The sequence below is a fragment of the Canis lupus genome, chromosome 2 (genome assembly GCF_003254725.2).
Source record: "Canis lupus dingo isolate Sandy chromosome 2, ASM325472v2, whole genome shotgun sequence".
NCBI classification, from domain to species: Eukaryota; Metazoa; Chordata; class Mammalia; order Carnivora; family Canidae; genus Canis; species Canis lupus.
Window position 1 is genome coordinate 44,555,493 of NC_064244.1, and position 24,126 is coordinate 44,579,618.

Here is a 24,126-nt window from a genome sequence, read left to right on the forward strand (position 1 = left end):
CATAGACATTTTTCCAAAGAAGATATACAGATGACCAACTGACACATGGACAGATGCTTAGCATCACTAATCATAAGGGAAATATAGATCAAAACTACAATGAGATATCAGTTCATACCACTCAGAATGGCTACTATGAAAAAGATAAGAAATGAGGAGTGCTGGCAAAGAGGTAGAGTAAAGGGAACTCTTGCATGCTCTTGGTCAAAATGTAAATTGATGCAGCTACTGTGGAAAACAGAATGAAGGTTCCCCAAGAAACTAAAAATGGAACTATCATACGATCCAGCAATTCAACTTCTAGTTATTTATATGAAGAAAATAAAGACACGAATTTGAAAAGACATATGCACCCTATGTTCATTGCAATTTTATTTACAATAGCCAAGATGTGGAAACAATCTAAGTGTTCACTGATAGATATATGAATAAAGAAGATGTGTGTGTGTGTGTCTGTGAGAGAGAGAGAGAGAGAGAGAGAGGTAGTAGAGTATGACTTGGCCATAAAAAAGGATAAAATCTTGCCATCTGCAATAAGATAGACCTAGAGGGCATTATGCTAAGTAAAATAAGTCAGGCAGAGAAAGATAAATGCTATATGATTATACTTATTTGTAGAATCTAAAAATACAAAATGGATAAACAAAGCAAAACAGAAACAGACTCACAGAGAACAAACTGGCAGTTGCCAGAGGAGAGGAGGGTAGGAGAGGAATACAAAAAATAAGTAAAAGGATTAAGAGGTACAATCTTCCATGTACAAAATAAATAAGACAAGAAGATGTAATGTACAGCACAGGGAATATAGTCAATAATAATGTGACAATTCTGTGTGGTGACAGAGCTATGGAGACTTCTTGTGGTGACCATTTTGTAATGTACATAAACAACAAATTACTATATTGTATACCTGGAACCAATAAAATATTGTATGTCAATTATTTTTCAATAAAAAAAATAAAGAAAAACTTTAAAAATCCTTTAATGGTTTCAGAAGGTAGAGGTGTTAAATGCATGTGCTAATTGCTCTATGTCAGCCAGAGGTCCAAATATTTTTTCATATTTCTAACTTGTCATTTATCTATCTTCTTTTGTCAAGTGTCTGAAAATGTCTCTGATGATTTAACATTGAAACTTTAGTCCTTACTTATTTGCATGAGCTCTTTCTTTGTTAGTGTATTAACCTGAAATATCTTTAGGGTGACCAAACTCAAAGCCCACAGAGTTATCTGCAGTTCTAGTGGTTTAGAGAGTACCAGGCTATGAATTACTTAAATAGAAGAGATGTAATAAAATTAATTCTGAATATTTCACCAAAATACATGTATTTAAAATCACATAAACAGGGCACCTGGGAGGCTTGATCAGTTAAGTGTCTGCCTTTGGCTCAGGTTGTGATCAAGTCCTGCATTGAGCTCCTTGCTCAACTGGGAGTCTGCTCCTCCCTCTTCCTCTGCCCTTCTCCTGGCTTGTGTTCTTTCTCGGTCTCTCTCTCTCTCTCTCTCTCTCTCTCTCAAATAAATAAATACAGTCTTTAAAAAATCACATAAACAACGATCTTCAGATTGTTTAGACTTTAAAGTTCTAACAGGCAGATATTGACTTTTAACTATATTAATTCAATCAACTTCCATTGAGCAGTTGATATGTGTGAAGCACCATATCCCTGAGAGTACAAATACCAAGGGTCTAAGTCCCTTCTTTACAGGATTTTCAGGAGAAAACAGATCAATAAATAATTATAAAACAATGAGGACTGATCTATATCAGAAGCACAAATCTGAGGACAACTCATTTGACCTGTTAGGGAGAACTGAGTAAATTTGGGAGCTAAACAGCTGATATTTGGGTGGACCTTGAAAGGTGAGAATAGGTTTTGCTAGGTTGCAAAGGTGACAACAGGCATCCCAGGGTTGAAGAAAGAGAATGTGCAAAATATTGCAGATATTTTTTTTAAATGTGTATTTAGGGAATGGTGAAAAGTCTTACAGGGTTACTGAAGGTATAGATAATAAAAAGTTGAAACTGGACAAGATTTTAAAAAGAGAATCTAGCCTAATCTCCTTAATTTTACAGAACTGGAAATCAGTGATAGAGAAGTCACAAGTTGTCAAAGATTCAACACTTAATGATGGAACCAGTACTGAGACTTAACATTCTGACTTCTTTTAGAGCATTTCTTATTATATCACATAGTTCCTTGCTTCTCATTATAGATGCAGATTATTTTCCTAAAAGCAAGTACAAAGAGAACTGATCAGAGGATTTGGGAGACAAATTAGAATTGAATTCTCATCCATTGCTAGTGGCTCCTTTGATGTTCTTTGTCAAGAAGGATTCTAAGGTCTACAGAAAAAAAGCACAATTTCTTAATTAGGTCTATCTACCATGGGCATAGGATGGGAAAAGTGCCATGTAATTATTTTCCATGGACAGGAACCACCTAATGGGGAATGAGGAGTGGAGAATAAGAAAAATAATACACCATATGTAATTTATGACTAATCTCATTTTGGCTTAGTTTATATTATAAATTAATTCTTTTGAAAAAGTCATTAAATTTTGGATTAGATCATCGGAAACCACTCCTTTTTTCAAATTTGATTTCTTTTCTTGTTTCAGTTTGCTCTTTTGGGTAGTGAACATGCTTATTATTCAGTATTGAAGACTGTACAAAGCCATTCTTTAGCCATCATGATTCCTTTAGAAGAGAAAGTTTGTTTTTAAAATCTTTCAAATCATTGGTATGCATATTTGATGGAAAAACACATTCTATTTTTTAATTCACATTTCAATTTCTCACTAAAGTAAATAGGTATCTATTAAGATATTGCATTTCTTAGAAATGAAAAAAATCACAGACTGTGTTCAAACGTGCTTATTTGGAATCAGGTACGAGAAGAAAGAGACTTTCTATAATATAGAATTATTTCAAAATCTATTATTACTACTTACAAATGTAGAGCATACAAGAGATTCTCCTCATTTTTCTAAGACTAACATTAGGCAGACATAAGTGATATCTTTTAGCATACCATGTTAAATTTTTCTAAATTTTTCCACAACCTATTTATATTACCTGTATTTCCAGTAATAAATATTTACTAATATTTTTTAAAGACCCACACTATTTTTTCCTATGTCATTTCACCTAAAATGACATCCTTTGCATATGAGGTAATTTCCTCATCCATTTTTCTGCTTTCTGATGCTTGCAAGTCCTAAATGCCACTGCAGATCCTTCTAGAGAGCACTTTTCAAGAATTGTGCTTTATTTTGGACCTCCTCAATAACGTGTTGAGAATTATTGTAATAAACCAGAAGGAAGAGAAAAGAGACAAAAGAACATTATAGCTTCCTTCAAGTTAATGAAACAGACTCCCCTGGCTCACTTTAACAATTAGTGTAAACTAAAATGGCCATTTTCACATTTGTAACTTATATTTTATACAGTGCATAATTTATGCTGATATTTATAAATAAGAAAACAACACATCACTCCAGCTATAAGTGGAGCCTTTTGGCAAATAAAAGAAAAATTTATTCCTATTTATAAAATATTGGAGTTTAAATCTAGAGAACAAATATTTTAAAAATCTAATGGAGAAAGTCCCTGATTTGTACTCTACATAAGCAATTAGATTTGAGAATATTCTATACAATCACAGAAAATACCAACCAGACTGTCTTCCACTGATAGTAACAGAAAAAAAAAAAAAAGCTAACTCTACAACAGCATAAATATGGAACCCAAGGAGTATCTGGTGACCACAAATATACATCTTTATGAACCTACCAATTTATATATAGTTCATGCAATCGGCAAGTTTGATAAATACGATCATTACTCTCAAGTTGAAACAAATACTCTTGGCTAAGAGCAAAGGCTTATTATTGAGCAGATGGTATTACTTTTCCCTGCCAATTTATGTTCATAAAGTTCAATAAATGCTTAGCTTTAAAAATGTCAAATAACTCAGATTTCAGGATAATACATACCAACTAATCTGCTCTGCTTATCTCCACCCTGTCACTCTCCTCTTCAAGAGCTCAAGCAAGGTAGTATGATTGAAACAAATAAAAGCAAAAACCTTATCTTCCTTACTGCTACATGATCTTATCTATAATGTACCATTCCAATATCTTATAAAAGATACCATAGTTCAAAGCAATAATATATCCCGAAGTACTAAAGTACTATCTACTACATATCTACCTACCTATCCATCTATCTATCTACCTAGTATGTAGAATGTTTTTTTATTCTTGTGGGAATTGCCACCAATAAGAAAACATTTGATGGCCAACTAAATAAGAGTTTGTTTCCAGTATGGTGTTAAGAGGTAGAATTTTAAATATATTTAAAAAAATTGGATTTGAATCCTAACTGCCATTTATAAGCTGTGTGACAACTGGTCAAGACACTTAACCTCTCTAGTCTTACAGCTTTCTTAAGCAAAAAGTTGATTTTCTAGGGAGAAAACCTCTCCCTATTTTTTTCAAGTTTGCTTTGAATTTTAAAAGATTTGTAGGCAATTGAAAGCAGTTACATGGTACCACACATGCACGAGACTGACAGCTGATTTTCAAGATTTGGCAAGAGTTTCCAATATTCTTTCTCAAACACACCTGAAGGCTATCATGCACAAGTGATCAGTCAGCTGTTCTGGGAGGCTGCTACAGGGATAGGACAAGACAGGACTCTTAGGAATAGGACTAGTCAAGACTGTCCTCCCCACCCACCAGACACCTGCCCCCTCCCTTCCCCATCCCAAGACAGCAAAACCTTCTGGCTGTTGATCAGAGAAGTTGCTCTTTCTTGTTCAAGAACACCAAAGGCAAAAACCCATCTCAGCAGTGTGGGTTTTTGCCTGAACTTCTTAGGAGCTCCTGAATTTCCCCAAATCTCCACTCAACAGTGGAATTGCTATTACTTGGGTGAACATCCGAATCTTTTGCAGATTCTGATGAGACACAGAGGGTGGATATTCTGTCTTCCAGAAACATCTGATTCTCCCTTAGTTTCCTCTTACGTCCACCTCCCAGCTTATTGTCTTTCTTTCTATCTTTGTAATTAGTTTGCTGATTTAAAAATCAATAGAACACGTAAACAAGCATGCACACAATGTTCATTGTAGTGGTTTGTAATTAAAAGAAAATGTTCATCAATAGAAAACAATGAAATGAGAAATCTGACATATATCCTATGCTGCAATTTAAAAACACTGGTATAAAAATAAAATAAAAATATTGGTATAGGCATATATGTACTGAAATTAAATGATATCCAAAATATATTTTATTATCATTTTTTAAAGATTTTTTTAAAGTAATCTCTACACCCAATGTGGGACTCGAACCTACAACCCCAAGATCCATGGTCACAGATTTTACCGACCGAGTCAGCCAAATGCACCCCCAAACATATTACAAACAAAAGGCAGTCACAGAATAACATGTGTAGAATACACTTTCAATAAAAATAATTCCCATATTTCTAATATATGAATAGTCAGGTAAAAATTCTGGAAGGATATACATCAAATTGTACCCATTGCTAAGTGGATTCTTTCAAGGAGAGCAAATCTAAAGGAGCATGAGGAGGGACTTTCTCATATTCCGTATTTTTTTCATATTCTGTAATGTTTTAAGAGTATTTTGTGACATAAAAATACTTGCCTATGACTTATGTAATAAAACTATATACATTTAAAGAAAATGTCATGGTAGAAATCTTAGGAAACAGAGAAAGTAGAGATAATGAAGAAAAAGTACATGGAGGGACACTTGGGTGGCTCAGCAGTTAAGCATCTGCCTTCCGCTCAGGGTGTGATCCTGGAGTCCCAGGATCGAGTCCCACGTTGGGCTCCCTGCATGGAGCCTGCTTCTCCCTCTGCCTGTGTCTCTGCCTCTGTGTGTGTGTGTGCCTCTCATGAATAAGTAAATAAAATCTTTAAAAAAAAATCACATGGATTCTACAACTCTATGTTCATTATTATAAAAAGTTATATTTGTTCCTAAGACATTTTTATACATGTATGCACACATTAAATCTTTTAAGCATTGTTGGGTCTCATTTCATTGATCTGATACCCTAAAAATTTTGAAATACCCCCCCAAAACTAATTCTTATTAAGAAAAAGCATGGGGGATAACAGCAAGTAGGCTGTGGCTTCTAAATGTACAACTTAAAGCCCAGCTGAAAATATGATACAAAAAACAAGGATGCTACAGTCTCTCTGTATCTGTCCGTCTGTCTGTCTCTCTCTTTCTCTCTCTCTCTCTCTCTCTCTCTCACACACACACACACACACACACACACACACATTTTCTATGTTCCCCATCCCAGCTGGGCCAAGGAAGCTGAAGATCGCCTGGGGAGGGGCCTGCGCTGTCTTAAGCTACTGACCTAATTCTTGGTGCTCCACTCTGGTCCATTTCCTGCAGGACCTCAGGATGTGTCATTGTAAATTCCATAAGACACAGCAGTTGCACACTGTGGAATGTGGATTCTGATAGGTGGCTCAAATAAACGTTACGGACACACCACTGGAGCTCTGTGGGCCTCGGGTTCCTCATTGCTATACAGATCTCTCTGGCCCCTGCCAGTAAAAACAGTCTGTAATTTACTCAACACCACAAAGGATCATGCTGAACGGACCACTACAATATGCTACCCTCAGAGTTATGAAATTAATCCCACAGCCAAACTTCCTGCAAAATGTTCCTTCACTGTTGTATTGGGTGGCATTTGTCTCCGTTCTCCAGACTGCTCACCAGATGGTGAAGGAGTGTCTCTCTCCATGGAGCAACATTTTCATAGTGCTTCTTGCCACTCACTCACTACTGAAAAGTTGTAAAAGAAAAAAATACCTGTGGAAGCAAGTACTTGGCTGAAAAATGTGGCTTTCTCTTTAGGAAGTATCTGCAGGGCACAATAGGGGCCCCAAAGAGCTATCATGTGACAATACAGATGATCCTTGGTTTTGATCTTCTTTGAAGTTTATTAAGAACAAACTTGAATCTGTACCAATCTTGACAGGCATGGAAGTCAGAAGCACAAATAGGAAATGTGAAGCTCTCCTAATATTCCGTTTAATCTTATAAAACAATCATGAAATTCATTATGATTCAAGACCTGTACTATTACTTTGAAGGAGACAGTACATAAATATATAATCTTACCTCAAATATAATTAGCTAAAGACTAAAATCATGGTTTGATACTACTGTCATTGTGAAAAAGAATAACAAAGGTTTTCATCAACATCCCATCCTAAAAGTTAGACAATTTTTATTTATTTTTATTTTTTTAAGGATTTTTAAAATTTATTTATTCATGAGAGACATAGAGAGAGAGAGAGAGAGAGAGAGAGAGGCAGAGACATAGGCAAAGGGAGAAGCAGGCTCCCTGCAGGGAGCCCAATGTGGGACTAGATCCCTGACCTCCAGGATCATGCCCTGGGCTGAAGGTGGCGCTAAACTGCTGAGCCACCCGGGCTGCCCAAAGTTAGACACTTTCTAAAAAAGATTTTATTTATTTATTTGAGAGAGGGAGTGTATGGGTGTGTGTGAGTGGGGTGGGGCTTGGGGGTGTGGGTGGGAAGGGTAGAGAAGCAGATTCCCCATGAGCACGGAGCCTGACCTCAGGGCAATCTCAGGACCCTGAGATTATGACCTGAGCCAAAGTCAGTCACTTCACCGACTGAGCTATCCCGGTGGCCCATATATTAGACACTCCAAATGAAACACGGATAGATTAACTACAAGTAAACATTCATACTCAAATGGTTGATTATTTTGTTTGGAAATTTGTTGTGCATAGAATAGCAAGGGAAAAGCATAAGGGCCTACCATCTCCAAGGAGAAGTGATGCTTTTAATGATGCCAAACCATTCCCAATAGGAAAAAAAATTTTATTTGAAAAAACACTTAAAAATCATGAAAATGGATGGTATGGGAGCCAAATATCATTTAGGCAATATTTTATAGAAACCATAAAATTGGTGAGAGGAGTGACTACAGTATTAGTTATTGGTGTTCACTATTTCAGAAGAGAAAGTTGAATGCTGTCCTATCTCTAAGGAGTAATAACTTCCTGCTATTCAGTTTTGAGTTTTATAAGTGCTCATGATAAGCAGCAGAAAAATAAGTCTTTTTCACATTTTTAATTGAAGTGTAACTGATATATAATATTCTATTAGCTTCACATGTACATCACAATTATTCAATTTTTATGCATTATAAAATGATCCCCACAATAAGTTTAGTTACCATCTGTCACCATATAAAGTTTTACCATATTATTGGCTATATTTCCTATGTGGTACATCTCCACAACATTTATTTTGTAACTGGAAGCTTGTATCTCTTAATCTCCTTTGTCTATTTTGCCCCACTCCTTGCCACTAATAGGTTTGTTTTTAGCAGTTATGTATAAAATCCACTCATTATCAGTACGGATGTTAAACTCCTATGCTATCAAATATTATGCGTCCTATGGACCAGAAGAAATCAGATGAGGAAAGTGAATTTGTTTTCTGACTTGTCTCTTAAGTACAATCCTCTTGAATGTATTTCCTCTCCCTTTGTCCCCATGATTATACAAATATCACTGGATGGTTGAATTACTAAACAGTTGCCTATATAGTTTTTTCAGAATCATATTTATTCTACAATATCTATAGGATAAAACTGAATCCACAATCTTTTCCCCAGCATTCAACAATGTCCATCAGGTAGCTCATCACAGCTATTAATGAGTTCATAGTAAAATCGGACTACTAGTACAATAAGGATAGAAGAATGTTTCTTATCATGCCTGTCAATAGCTTTCATTCAACATCTATAATCAACATCGAAGGAAATCAGAAACAAGACAAAGCTCTCACTTCTCCAGTATTTCATTCAACTCAGGAAATTCTAACCTAAGCAATCAAGTAAGAAAACCAAATATGAGGTTCAAGTGTTTGAAAGGAGGGGGCAAAATTATATTTTTGGATGACAATTCTATACAGTTCAAGAGAATTAACTAAAATGTGTAAGGAAGGAAGACCTTATGCTTTGTAAGAAAGGTAGAACACTATAAAATACGTATATACAATAGGCTTTCTATATAACAGCAATGATCAATTAGAAAACGGAGGAAGTATCCCATTTACAAGTCACAAAATATATAATATATATAATCTAGAAATAAACTTAGAAAAAATGTAAAAGTCTTGTATAAATAATACTGTAAAACTTCAATGATGGACATTTAAAAAAACTAAAAAATATGTAAAAAAACATCTAATTTCCTGGGTGGGAAGACTCAGTATTATAAGGATGGATTAATTTATAACTATAATGCACTTTGGCCCTAAAATGTTGAACATTTCTTAAAATGCAATTTGATTTATGATAGCTACTTTCTTTTTGAAGACTTTTTTTGGGAACCCTGTGATAACTCTATAATTTAGGCTCCCTGCTTTCTGGGTCTATTATACTGTTGTCATCCTGGAATTGATAAGACACCTGGGCTAGGTCCACTGCTCTTTGATTCCTGGGTTATCTTCTGTATAGGATCCTTGTTGTTTTGTTTTGCTGAAATATATCTTCAAAAAATGTTTTTTAATTAGAAAGGATATGTAGGAAGTAAACTTATAAACTTGAGCCCTAATGTATGTTTAACCATATCTTTAGTTTATGCTAACACTCCATAGATTGGCTATCAATTCTGGGTTCTAATTAATCCTTCTCATAACTTTGGAACATTGCCTCATCTATCCCAGCTCCCAGTTTTGCTGATGAGAAGTCTGATAACTTTGAAAGATCCTTTTTTGTTTTCTAGAAGCTTTTAGGACCAATTTCTTATTCTTGGAATTATAAAATTTATTCATGCGTCTTGGTATGCATTGTTTTTTTTTTTTTTTTCTCTAGTGGGCACTGGATAAATCTTTTCAATCTGAGGATTTCAATCACTCCTCAGGTCAACATTTTTTCCCCCAATTATTTTCTCCCTACCCCTTGTCACTCTGCTATTCCTCACAGTCTTCATTATTTCTTTTTACCGTCATATTTTATATTCTTGTCTTTTTGCTCCACATTCTGGAAGATTTGCTTGATTAATTCAATATTCAAGCATGTTCAGTATTTCATCCAGTCTTCCTATTTGTTTTCAGCATCCTGCTCCTATTTCACAAAAAACTTGATCATACTTAACATATTTTTCCCTTAATCCCTCTGAAAATTTAATATTTTAAGGTTTTTTTTCTATACTTTTTCTTATCTCTGTTCTGGAAATAGAAAACAAATTTTCTTCAGACAAATGCACCTGTTTTGTTCATTCATTAGTTTCTTTTCATTCATGCTATTGGTTTTCTTCAAATGTCTAGTGATCTTTTCCTGACTGTGAATATTTATAATTTTAGAACCAGGAGTTTCTTAGATGGTAGGCAGGGGTTTCATAAGTAGTTGTGTAGTACTTGTAAATGGATTAATTAGCAATCTAATGCAATTTCAATCACAAAGTCAATGGGATTTCTTAGGAGGACTTCACAAATTATAAAATTAATTTTTTTAAATTAATTTTTATAACAAAACTATTAGCAAAATCAAATGAGTGTAACCGAGAAAATTCTGAAAAATAAGATTTGTTAAGAGGGTGCATGTTCTCACTCATACAAATTATATTTTTTAAAATTTATTTATTTATTCATGAGACACTGAGAGAGAGGTAGAGACGCAGACAGAGGGAGAAGCAGGCTCCTCACAGGGAGCCTGATGTGGGACTTGATCCCAGGACCCCTGGGATCATGACCTGAGCCAAAGACAGACACTCAACCACTGAGCAACCCAGCCATCCCTTAAATTGTATTTTTTTAATCCATAATAATTATAACATGGTATTTTTGATATAAGAAAAGGGTATAAGGGTTAAAAGACAGAGCTGACCATTATTAAATTTAGTAAAATACAGAAGTAAGATCTCAAGCCAGTAAGAAAGCTAGATTACGTAGTAAATAGTGTTGTGAAAATTTAGGAATCCTAGGTAAAGAATATTAGTGCCCTGACTTAACATAAGACTTATTCCATAATTATTAAAGATTTAAAAACATAATGCATTTATACACACACACACATATATATATATGAAGTCTTGCTGAGGATTTATAAAATATATTTATATTTTTAAAATACTTATATATAGGCCATATAAACAGTTTAAAACTCCTATGTATTAAAGGAAAATATCCATAAATGTAAAATTATAAATGAAACTTGGGATGATAGAGGGGGCAAATAACAAAATATTCAGAAATAGCCAAAAACAATGTTGTGTATAAAACTCCTTTTCCAAGGAGTCTATACAGCAGAGTAAAAAAAAATAAACTTAGTGGTGAATTACTATAATTGCCCCCATTTTATACATGACAAAACTAAGACTTGGAAGGTGAAAGAACTGGCTGAGGATCATGTCACTAAGTCTGCGGAGCTGGGATTTCAACCTAAGGCGTCTGGTTTCAGAGCTCAGCTCTCAGCCCTATGCTGCATTGCCTATTCCAGCCAATTCTCTGGTATGAATTTTACATATCTCTCTGTGAGACTTTGCTTATCATACTTCCCAAGCCAGAACCCATATCTCTTCTTTCCTGACCTACCAGTTGCCCTTGTATTTCCACACCCAGTTCCATTAAAAACTTCTCCACAAAGTTTTTTCAACAATTCTAGCCCTTCCTGGAATTCCCTCCTCCCTTGGATTTGAGAATGCTCCCCTGGTCCTCTGCCTATGTCTCAGTCACTTTTTCCCAATCTCTTTGTTGGATTCTTCTTTCTCTACATGTTTCTTTCCTAATCCTACTCAATGCCCCAGCATTTATTCTCGAAACTGCAGTATCTACCTAGTTATATTCTGAAAACGTCAGCTTAGTTTGCTCTTCCTAATGCCATAGTTCTCCACCGGAAGGTTTAGACATTTCAAACTCCGTATTTGCAACATTGGTATTTGTTTGCTATTCTTACTGTCTTACTGAGATGTCACCAACATTCACTCAGCTACTGAAGCCAAAAATCTGAGAGTATGATCCTTGACTCTTCCCTCTTTCAAGCCCAACCTCCCAAATGTCACCACATTCTGTCCAATTTACTCTGTAAATAATTAAGTTTCGCTCCCCACCTTCTGAATTCCCTTAGTTCAAGTCCCCTTTGTTTCTCATGTGATTATTGTAGTAGGCTCTGAGCTGGTTTCCTGTGCCTGTTTTTACCCTATTCATTCCAATTTAATCTCTGCATCAGCATTTCTCAAATTTGAGAGGTCACAGATTTCCAAAGACACTTCCACAACTCTCAGAGGTGTACAGTTTCCATATGACAAACTTTGCAGCAAAAAGTTACATACTTTTCATCAGTTGACTATGTATGGCTAATGCAATAATTCATGTCTTAGTAAATACAAAGGAAAAATTCAGGCACATGATCTAGAAAATGCTGCCATTTGATTTTTTTAAAGTATATTAAAAATGAAACCTCTACTCTGAAAACTATAAAACATTAATGAAAGAAATTGAAGACAACACAGACAAATGGAAATATATCCCATGCTCATAGACTGGAAGAACAAATACTGCTAAAATGTCCTCACTACCCAAAGCAATCTAAGAATCTAATGCAATCCCTATCAAAATAGCAACAGCATTTTTCACAGAACTAGAACAAAAAATCCTAAAATTTCTATGGAACCACAAAAGATTCTGAATAGACAAAGTAGAACAAGTCTATAGGTATTATAACTCCAGATTTTAAGATACACTACAAGGCTGTAGTAATCAAAGCACTATGGTATTTGCACAAATCCAGACACAAAGATGAATGGAACAGAATAGAGTCCACAAATAAACCCAAAATTATATGGTCAATTAATCTTTGACAAAGAAGGTGAGAATATGCAATGGGGAGAAAGACAAGTCTCCTCAACAAATGGTGTTGGGAAAACCGGACAGCTACATGCAAAAGAATGAAACTGGGCTACTTTATTACACCATACACAACAATAAACTCAAAATGAATTAAAGATATAAATGTGAGACCTGAAACCATAAAAATCTGAGAAGAGAGCACAGGCAGTAATTCCTCTGACACAGGCCATAGCAACAACACTTTTCTAGATATGTCTCCTGAGACAAGGGAAACAGAAGCAAAAATAAACTGTTAGGACTACACCAAATAAAAAGCATCCACACAGTGAAGGAAATAATCAACAAAACCAAATGTCAGCCTACTGAATGCAGAAGATATTTGCAAATGACATATATGATAAAAGGTTAGTATCCAAAATATATAAAGAAATTATACATCTCCATACACACAAAAAAGCAAAAAACGCAAAAAAAAATGCAATTAAAAGTGGGCGGGAGATATAAACAGACCTCTCTCCAAAGAAGACAGACAGATGGCCAAAACACACATGAAAAGATGCTCAACATCACTCATCATTAGCAAACCACAATGAGATGTCACCTCATACCTGTCAAAATGGTTAAAATCAACAACACAAGAAACAACAAGTTTTGGCAAGGGTGTGGAGACAAAGGAACCCTTGCACACTGTTGGTGGAAATGCAGACTGGTGCAGCCACTGTGGAAGACAATATGGAGTTTCCACAAAAAATTAAAAATAGAAGTACCATATGGTCCAGTAGTTCTATACTAGGTTCTTACCCCCAAATTACAACAATACTAATTTGTAAAAGAGATATACAGCCCTATGTTTATTGTGGCATCATGGACAACAGCCAAATTATGAAAGTGTCCATTGGTAGATGAATGGATAAAAAGATGTGGCACATATATACAATGAGATATTACCCGGTCATATAAAGAAGGAAATCTTGCAATTTATAACAACATGGATGAATCTAGAGAATATGACACTAAATTAAGTAAGTCAGTCAGATAAAGACAAATACGATATCATTCCACTCATATGTAGAATTTAAGAAACAAAACAGAAACCAACCAAGAAACAGATTCTTAACTATAGAGTATAAATTGATGGTGACCAGAGGGCAGGTAGTTGGGGGGATGTAGTTGATGGGGATTAAGAGTTCTCTTGTCATGATGAGCACTGAGTAATGTACAGAATTGTTGAATCACTATACTGTACTGTATTGTATCTTACTGATACTGGAATTAAAATTAAAAATACATTAAAAATGAAAACAAAGGGGCACCTGGGTAGCTCAGTGGTTGAGCATCTGCCTTTGGCTCAGGGCGTGATCCCAGAGTCCTGGGATCAAGTCCTGTATCCGGCTCCTCGCAGGGAGCCTGCTTCTCCCTTTGCCTATGTCTCTGCTTTTCTGTGTGTCTCTCTCATGAATAAATAAATAAAATCTTTTTAAAAAATGAAAACACAAAATTAAAAAAATATATTACAAAGACTCCTTTTGGCATACAATGCTAAAGTGGGCCAAATGTTTTCATGATAAAATTTTAGGCTGATAGGCACCTGGGTGGCTCAGTCAGTAAAGTGTCTGTCTTCTACTCAGGTAGAAGGGCTCAATCCCGGCATCAGGGAGTCTGTTTCTCTCTCTCCCTCTGCCTGCTACTCCCCCTGCTTGGCTCTCTCTCTGTCAAATGAATGAATAAAATCTTAAGAAAAAATTTTAGGCTGATATTTCTCCCTTTGAATAAAATCACCCGAATGCTTAAAGAAAAAAAATATCCACGCTCCTTAGCATGATTTTCAAGACTTGGCAATTCATGATAGGTTGTTTCTCTTGAATCATCCCTCTTACCCTTCCCCATTACCCATTGTGCGACATACTGCAACCTGTTTGGGGCTTGCTGGTGCCTTTCACACTGCAGTATTTGCTTAGATTATTGACACCTAACCACAATACATCGTTTCTGGTCTAGCTAGTTTCTTATCCTCAAAGCCTAAACTCAGGGATTTTCATCTCTGGGAGAATCTCTGATTTTCTTCTTTTTTCTTTTTCACTCTTGAAATGGTATCTGTGCACCTATGGCATGCCGTGATGTAATTGACCATTTATGTTTCTGTTTAATGCTCTTGGCTGTTGGGTCCTTGAAATTTGGGACTTATACCACTTTCCAGTCTCCCAGCCTACTACAATTATGAGGCACTTAATACATTTTGTTAAATGGATCAATGATCTTCCATCTATATTTATCTTCCTTTTTTATTGTGATTAACTCATTCATTCATTTATTCATTCACTAGTTCCTTATCTGTTAGTTTTGGAGAACATAATGCTGAATAAGACACAGCCCTGGCCCCTGCAGAGCACTTTATTATTGTACTGTATCATCTCTTACCACCCCCCCCCCCCGCCCCAATCATTTAGTTGTATTAGTCTTTTCTTCAAAAGAATAGCAGGGACTCATCATAATATATCTCTGTCCCTAACAGTTTTAGACCATTGTAGAAGTGTATGTGTATTTGGGGAATAGACTTATTTTGCCTGTAGGAGAAGCCTACTAATGCATAGTTCTACCAGAGGAGCCTGCTATGTGGAAACCCCAAGTGCTATACTTCAAAGTAATTGTGGCAATTTATAGGCTTTTCTGACATACATGTGCTAAGTGGGCTGGCAGGTGGAATTATGAGTCCAGGAAAAAAACAGAATGTTGCATATGATTCCAGGTCATTAGCCAATCTCTGAGGGTGATACTGATTTCATCAAGATAAATAGACCAATTTCTATTGAATTTTAGTCAACATTATATATTAGTTTGACTATATTTATTTATTTCTATATTTACAGATGAAGAAAACAAAATGATCTAGTATGATAAGTACAAAAAATTACTTTCAGTTCTGGTGGCTCTCTCATTTTTTCTAGATAACAAGGGAAGATAACAGAGCTAATGTTTATTGAGAATTTATATTGGATAGGCTCACTTTTAAGCATTCTTACATATATTAATACACTGAAGCTTTACAACAACTCTTATACCTGTTTCATTGCTAGGGAAACTGAAGCATAGACAGCCTCAGTAACTTGCCCAAGGTAACTTGGCTACGTTACGTGGAGCTAGAATTCAAACACAGGCAATCTTCACTTTTTACAATTGATTTATGCTTCCTATAAAAGGAGTACTGGACTGGTTGTTACAAAGCCAGGCTTCAAGTCTTGAACTCACAATACAATAGCAGAGTGAATTTAAGGATGTCATTTCATTTTATCTTCTGAATTTCATTGTCTTTGCACCCTTTACCCCCTGTGAGGAGAAAAAAACTTTACATAGTCTTTTCTAAACTGAAAAGTGTTATAAATTCAAGATTTTTTTTTACATTAAAATTGTGTTTACGAGCCTGGAAGAGAGTCTTCCAGAAAGTCTTTGTAAGGGCAGAGACAAGGTGAGACACCAGCACTGAATGTTCAGACTCCTACTATGTTAAGCTGTACATTTTATTGCTAAACCTAAGAGGGAGGGATTAGAGAACAGGAGAGTAGAAAGCAACAAGGTATGAAGCTTGGCTTTTAGAGAGTAGTATAAATTATTTTCTTAATTAGTTTCAGAGCATTAACAATTATTTATAAGATAAGCAGAGTTGAAAGGTCTCAGGAAGGAGTAAAATTATTTTTAAAATACAGTCAGATTGTTAAAAATTATCAGAACCATCTGTAAAAAGCAGTTTGATCATATCTTTCCAAAAAAATTTATGCTCTGGCTGTTGGTATTAGCAATCAGGGGACGAACACGTCTCATGTTTTATGCATAGTAACAGTTAACACCATGTCTAGTGCACTTGGCATTAGCCTCGGAGTTAGAAAGTCTAAATTTTGTGCTCATTTGGTTCCAGGTCAATAAAGAAGTGGCCACCTTTCTCTGGGGAGATGTGTCTCCTCCAGTAATAAAAAGCATGTTGATGCACTCGCCTCCTCTCCAAGACTGAAATGGTAAGACAGTGTCTGTAAAATTATTTGAACTCTTTACAAGATAAAACATACACAGACGTACTAGCTTGAGAAGCACTGCTGTTAACTCTCTTATGCATGAGCACAACAAGAAGGAAAAAAAGATACCTTAAAGGCAGTCCCAAATTATAAAAACATTGGGTAAGGCTGCAAAGAGTGACAGGAGAGAAAGCAACATCAATAACAACAGTGCTGAATCCAAACTAGTATTTGTACTCTATACTCTACAGATTATCAAAAGGGTCCTTCACTGAGTGCTCCAGAGTATTATCCTTTCTCACTGACAGGTTGCAGCAAATATTTTAACTTATGTGGCCTTTGGTGCCCTAAAAGGTACTTAAAAATTCCTTTTAGAAATACTTTTCATGAAGAAGTACAATCACAAGCAAAAAAATTCAAATACCTACTAAACATATGAAACAGTGCTCACCCTTATTACTACTCAGGGAAAGTCGATGATCCATTATAGAATCTCCATATTTGTAAACAAAACAAAACAAAACAAAACTGGAGAGTCTGATAATAATACGTTCTTCTAAGATGTAGAGTGACAGGAATTCTCAGACTATTTTCATACACTTCACCAAACACTTCCATCTAGTAAAGTTAAAGATGTACATGACCCAGGATTCCATTCTTTGGTATATTCCCCTATGGAAATGCATGCTATTTGCACCAAGATACATGTATATGAATGCTCTTAATATCCTTATTCATAATATTCCCAATGTAGGAAGCACTCAACTTCATAACAAGAGAAGACTGGACAAATAAATTATAGTTCCTTTATACAACAAAACACTATATAGTCGTGAAAATGTATAATCCTCACTTACATGCAACACTAATGTATTGTATAAGTATGATATTGTGTAAAAGGAGGAAAACATAAAAGTATCCATGAGATTGGTCCATTTACATAGGATACAAAAACAGACTAAGCTGAACTCTTGTTTTGAGAAGGACACACAGATGGTAAACCGTATCACAAAGAAAAGCAGAAAGAGAAAGAAAGGGTAGGATGATGGTTATCTCTCTAGAGAAGAAGAATTGGGAAAAAAAAGAGTGCTTTTGAAGGATGATTCAAATAGGTATTTACTTAGAACTATGTTAAATTTAACATTTATGTTCTATGTACTTTTCTAAATGTTTATTGTATTTTACAACTTAAAATTTTACAAAGATACTATTAAGCTATAGTAATCAAGGCAGTGTGGTATTAGAGAAAGAGGAGACAAATTAATCAATGGAATAGAACATAGGGCCCCAAAACAGACCCATATAAACGTACTCAAATGTACTGATCTTTCACAAAGAAGCAAAGGCAATAAAATGGAAAAAAAGATATTTTTGACAAATGGTGCTAGAACAACCGGACATCCACATACAAAAAAAAAAAAAAAAAGGATCTAGACACAGACATTACACTTGTCACAAAAATTAACTCAAAATGAATCAGAGATCTAAGTGTAAAATACAAAACTACAAAAATCCTAGATTATAATAACATAGCTGAAAATCTAGATGACTTTAAGTTTGGTCATGAGTTTTCAGATATAATACCAAATGCATAATCCATGAGATAAATGAAAAGCTAGACTTCATTAAAATTGAAAATTTCTGTTCTGTAAAAGACAATGCTACAAAAATGAGAAGACAATCCACAGACTGGGGGAAAATACTGGACTGTTATTCAAAATACACAAAAAAATCTTATAACTGAACAATAATAAGCAACTAGATTAAAAACAATCCATCCATTGGACTAGAAATTTGCCCAAAAGAGGTGAAAATTTATATCCAGGAAGAAACCCACAAATCCATGTTTATAGTAGCCTTGTCCATAATTGCCAAAACTTGGAAGCACTAAGCTGTCCTTCAGTAGTGAATGGATAAACAAACTGTGGTATATCCAGGCAATAGAATATCATTCATCACTAAAAAGAAATGAGTGAGCTATCAAACATAGAGGAACATAAAATGAATATTACTAAATGAAAGAAGCCAATCTGAAAAGGCTACATACTGTATGATTCCAGTTATATGTCATTCTGGAAGAGGCAAAACTTTGGAGACAGTAAAGAGATTAGTGGTTGCTAGGGGGTGAAAAGAGAAGAGAGAAGGATAATAAATAAATAAATTAATAAATTCTCTGTGGAGCACAGGATTTTTACGGCAATGAAAATACTGTCTATTATAATGGTTGATACTTGCATTATGCGTTTCTCCAAACCAAGAGTAAGACCCAATATAAAGTAAAGATTTTGGGTGATAATGATATGTCAATGTAGGTTTGTCAATTGTAAAAAAAAAAAACAAAAAACATCGATCTGGTCGGGAATGTTGAAACTTGGGGAAGTTGTGCATATATTGGGGTTGGGAGCATATGAGAAATCTCCACCTTCTGCTCAATTCTGCTGTCAAATTAAATTTTCTCTAAAACAGTCTACTGGAAAAAAGAAAGCCCCCTAAAAACAAAACCCAAAAGTCAAAACACTTGTGGCTTCCTGGAAGTTTCCAAAAATCTCACAAAACCTAAAGAGATTAAAAAAAAAAAAAAAAGATTTGGAAACCTCTACCCCTAAATCAACTATGTAAGTGCTGATGAAGATCACCTGGTGGATAACTCAGAGATTTAATATGAAAAGTCTCCTTAAATAACATATACTTACTGGGGAAGAACACAGAGTCCAAACTGCAAACTGTTAGCAGGGAAAAGAACTGAAGACTTTCTCTTCAAAACTGCCAAGTGAGTCTGGTTTAATTGAAATTGATGGCAAAGACAACAGAGCACACTTAATTGAATTTTAATCTTAATGATCTCTAAGCCATGTTTGAAACATAAACATACATGTGAGAGTTCTTCAAGATGTTGGACATGGATTTGTTTTCATAATTCAAAAGCATACTTTGCCTATGAATCTCTTTTTAACAAGCTTTGGCTGGGAATTCTTTTCTTCCAGATGTTTGGTGTTGTATAGACACAACTTCCGTCTCCCTGCATAGAATTTAAAACAAAGTTATAAAGAGTATGTTTATTTTACAAACTGGTTTATTAAGATATCTGATCTAGGAGATACAACACTCAATGATCAGGAGTCCCAGGAAGAGAGAAGAGAGCAAATGGAGAAAGTAAAATGAATTGTCTATAGGTTTATATAATGATGATAGCATCTCTTTATCTGAAGAAAGACCTCTTACTACTTTCAAGTCATTTTATATTTCTAAGTCATTATTAAATAGACCAATTAACAATTTTGGTAAAAAAAAAAAAAAAAAAAAAGAAAAGCCTTCCAAATAATACACGGATATTTTTTTGTTATATACACTTTCATTTAAAACCCCTATTTAAACAATTTATAGAAGGCAAGGTAATTGGGCAGTTGAGAAGATAATCTCTGTAGTCAGATCTGGATTTAAATCCCAGCTCTACTATTTACTTAGACAAGTCATATTACCTCTCTACGCATGTGTCACTTATATTTATTTTTTAAAAGATTTCATTCATTTATTTGAGAGAGAGAGAGAGAGAGAGAAAGAAAAAGAACATGAGCAGAGGGAGGGGCAGGGGGACAGGCAGAAGCAGAGTGCCCCCTGAGTGTTGAGCCTCAGTGTGGGGCTCTATCCCAGGACCCCAAGGTCATGACCTAAACCAAAGTCAGGAGTTGGATGCTTAATCTACTGAGCTACCCAGGTGCCCCATGTGTGTCATTTTTAAATAAGAATGGACAGTCTCAAGGAAATTCTCCAGAATGAAGAGACTAAAATAAGTATATCACATCAATTGAGTAAAGAAATCCATAGGAAACAGAGAGACAATGGAAAACCTCTGAAGGACTATCATTTGTGCCATCAGAAAGACAATGCATTCTTGAAGTAAGAATAGATACTATTAAAAAGGAATCACCAAAAAAACAAGAGAGTATTGAAATGTAAAAAAAAGGGGGGGCAAAATAAAATTTTAACAAAAAGGTTGGAAGACAAATTTGAAGAAATCTTCCAGAAGGCAGAACAAAACACCATAGAAGTAAAAAAATGGGGAGGGGAGAAGTGAGGATATTAAGGGATCTGATCTAGGAGAACCAACACTCAATGATCAGGAATCCCAGGAAGAGAGAACAGAGCAAATGGAGAAAGTAAAATTACCAAGGAACTAATAAAAGCAAAAATTTTGGGGACACCCGAGTGGTTCAGTTCATGAAGTGTCTGCTTTCAGCTTAGGTCATGTTCCCAGGGGCCTGGGATCGAGCCCCACATTGGGGTTCCCTACTTGGTAAGGAGTCTGTTTCTCCCTCTGCATCTGCCTTCCTCTCCCCCTTGCTTGTGAGCTCTTTATCTCTGTCAAATAAATAAATAAACATCTTCTTTTTTTAAAAAAAAGCAAAAATTCCAGAATTAAAGGATCCATATGTTTAGCATGAAAAGATCTAGGACAATAGATGAAGCCCCAAACCAGGACAATCGACAATGAAATGTAGAAACACTGGTGAGGAGGAGAACGTCTGCCAAGAAAAATAGGTTTCGAACAGATATCAGGATGTTCATCCATGTTAGAAAACAATGGAATGATGCCTACAAAATATGAGAAAAAACATTCATAATCTAGAATTCAACTGAAATTAATTAATCCATGCCTGAGATGACTGAGGGCTTAAATGCAGTTGGTGGAGTCTATGTAGCATAGAGTAGGTTCCTGCAAAGGAGACCTCCCAAGTGAGGTTTATCCTCAACTTTGAAACTCAATGTTAGAAAAAGAAAAAGGAGCACCCTTAGCACTACCCAAAGACCCTAAATACCCTATGACAAATATTGCTTCTTTGCCAATACCACAGAGTCAGGGTATCAAGTCAGGGTATCAAGGAGCAAATTTATAAAGTGTGCCAGCCTTTGTGCTTTGGAAAAAGCATATTTTCTTTTTGTACAGCTGATACTTCTGAATAGATGGGTCAGTAGACAATATGCAGTGAGAAATGAAGGCCAAATACTAATTGCGAAGTCAGTTTTGCTTAGACTTTGTATATTGGCACTAAATCTTGTGAGTTATTAAAAAAATAACTAAGAAGGACTTTTTGCCTTGACTTAATGACACAGCATTCAACCACCTTGTATGACAAAGTAGAAAAGTATTTTTAATTTTTATGCTTTTTAAATTACCATGGAATCATTTTATGAACAATCCCATAGGGTGGTATTTTTAGATACTAATTTCCTACCTAAAAAGAATGGAGCAACAACAACAAGATAAACTAAGACAAAACCTCAAAATCCTTCTTGGTATTTTAGTATTCTTTTACAAAGGATCCAGTTTATCACAGTAATTGATTCCTTCTCTTACATTGGCGATATTACTATATTAAATGGCTAAAGGATAAACTTAGGTAACAGTGGAGCTATAGTTCTTCTAGAAATAAGATAATTAAATAGCTATGCCTGCCAAGAAAGCTTTCTTTGAACATTTCTATTGCCCCCTCTCATTATTTCTGGCCACCTGATTAGTTATTAGACTTGGGTGACCGCTTTTTCCTGATACAACTTCAAGCCTGCTCCTGAGTTCTCCAGGCATTGCTCTACCAGAAAAAAAAAAAAAAAAAAAATGAACACAGCATTTTCGCATTTTCTTCACTACTTAAACGATATGCTGAACTGTTTAATACATTCCGAGTTTTTCTCCTTCTAACTCCCCAAGATAATTTTATAATTGGCTAGGACTGATGGTAATAGATTAATAAGTCTGAAATCATTATTAATAAGATTCCTCCTTAAAATAAGAAGAGTTTTCAGCAGCTGACACTGAAGGAGAATTCACACTAAGCTGTTAAACAGGCTATTCCTGGGCTTCTCTACTCATTCCTAACAAGGGTAGATTGCTTCCTATTTCCCTCAACTGTTCTTTATTCATTTCACAAATATTACTTAACTGTGTCCGATGCACCAGGCCCTGTGGTAGTTATTGTGGAGGAAACCAAGGGGGAAAAAAATCTAGTGTTTTCCTTCCCGATGGAGATGGAGATAAGACTTAGTGACAGGGGCCCCTGAGGAGGAAACTGAAGAATGAGAAGCACTGGAGAAAGTCAGGAGGAGAAACTAAGTTGTGAATAAAAGTGAGCCCACATGACAGTTAGTTCAATAATTAATGAAACGCAATTTGTGTTTAGACTTCTGAATCCACTGGTTAACTCTGATTGATCCATCATGAGCTGATGGACACGAGAAGTTGCCATCTCATCAAGAGCTAGGACTGCATCTCTACTGAACAGTAGAGATGGTTGTTATGGACACCCAGCATTCAGTACTCCTTTCCTTTTTTTTTTTTTTTTTTTTTTTAAGATTTATTTATTTATTAAAGACACAGAGACAGAGGCAAAGTCACAGGCAGAGGGGGAAGCAGGCTGCCTGTGAGGTGCCTGATGTGGGACTCGATCCCAGGATCCTGAGATCGCGACCTGAGCCAAAGGCAGATGCTCAACCACTGAGCCACCCAGGTGCCCCCAGTTCTCCTTTCTTTCGAAAACCTTTGGGGAAACTCTTTGCTGTTAAGATGGGACCACTGTGGTCAGCTCAGGGTAGGATCTACCTCTGTTAATTATAGGGGAACTACTAGAGAGGGATGCTCTTTTTTCTGTTGAACATAAAACCTGGAATGGTTTAGCTCTAGGATTCTGACATTGGGGCTGTGCCTATGTGTATGGAAATTGAGAATAAAGCCCAAAATTGAGAGAGTAAATCCTCATAAAAAATCCTGAAGCAATGATACCCATAGTCTACTTAAAACCTCAGGGAACCATGTTAAGTGGGGGTATGACTCCACTCATGCTATTTGTAGGTGAAATGCATCCAGGAGGACATTCTGCTGAGTGTAAAAATGAGTGTGTAACAACCGCTTAAGGGTGATACCCTTCAGTATTCTACTCCTCAAGGTCCAATTGTGCCCTTTAAATTGAGGAATACTCTCAAGGGAATGGAAGAAACAAAATTGCTTGTCAATCTGAAGAAATAATTAGGTAAAAAACAAGGTAAAACTTAAGAACAGATTTTTTAAAAAAGGAATTTTCTTTTTCTGAAGATAAATAGGAATGGGCACATGACAAGCACTTTGATAACTGACACATATAAGTCAGCAAGCAAAACCAACCAAACAGGAAAACATTCAGATATGTGAAAAATGAAGCAGTTCTTCTGACAGCCAAAAAACACAACTTTATAAG

At 35.5% G+C, this 24,126-nt stretch overlaps 1 protein-coding gene across 29 annotated transcripts in view; it reads right to left on the minus strand.

Annotated features, from left to right (window-relative positions):
• The window catches only part of PDE4D (phosphodiesterase 4D), a 1,438,885-nt gene that overhangs the window by 91,045 nt on the left and 1,323,714 nt on the right, over positions 1-24,126 (minus strand). For 2 of the 29 annotated variants that reach the window (XM_049097807.1, XM_025448328.3), the window contains one exon: positions 19,713-19,919. The exons of the other annotated variants lie outside the window; for them this stretch is intronic. In XM_049097807.1, coding sequence (XP_048953764.1) covers positions 19,819-19,919 — 101 coding nt within the window. In that variant the 3' untranslated portion in view covers positions 19,713-19,818. Of the gene's footprint in view, positions 1-19,712; positions 19,920-24,126 lie in introns of those variants that run through there. 29 annotated transcript variants of the gene reach the window in all.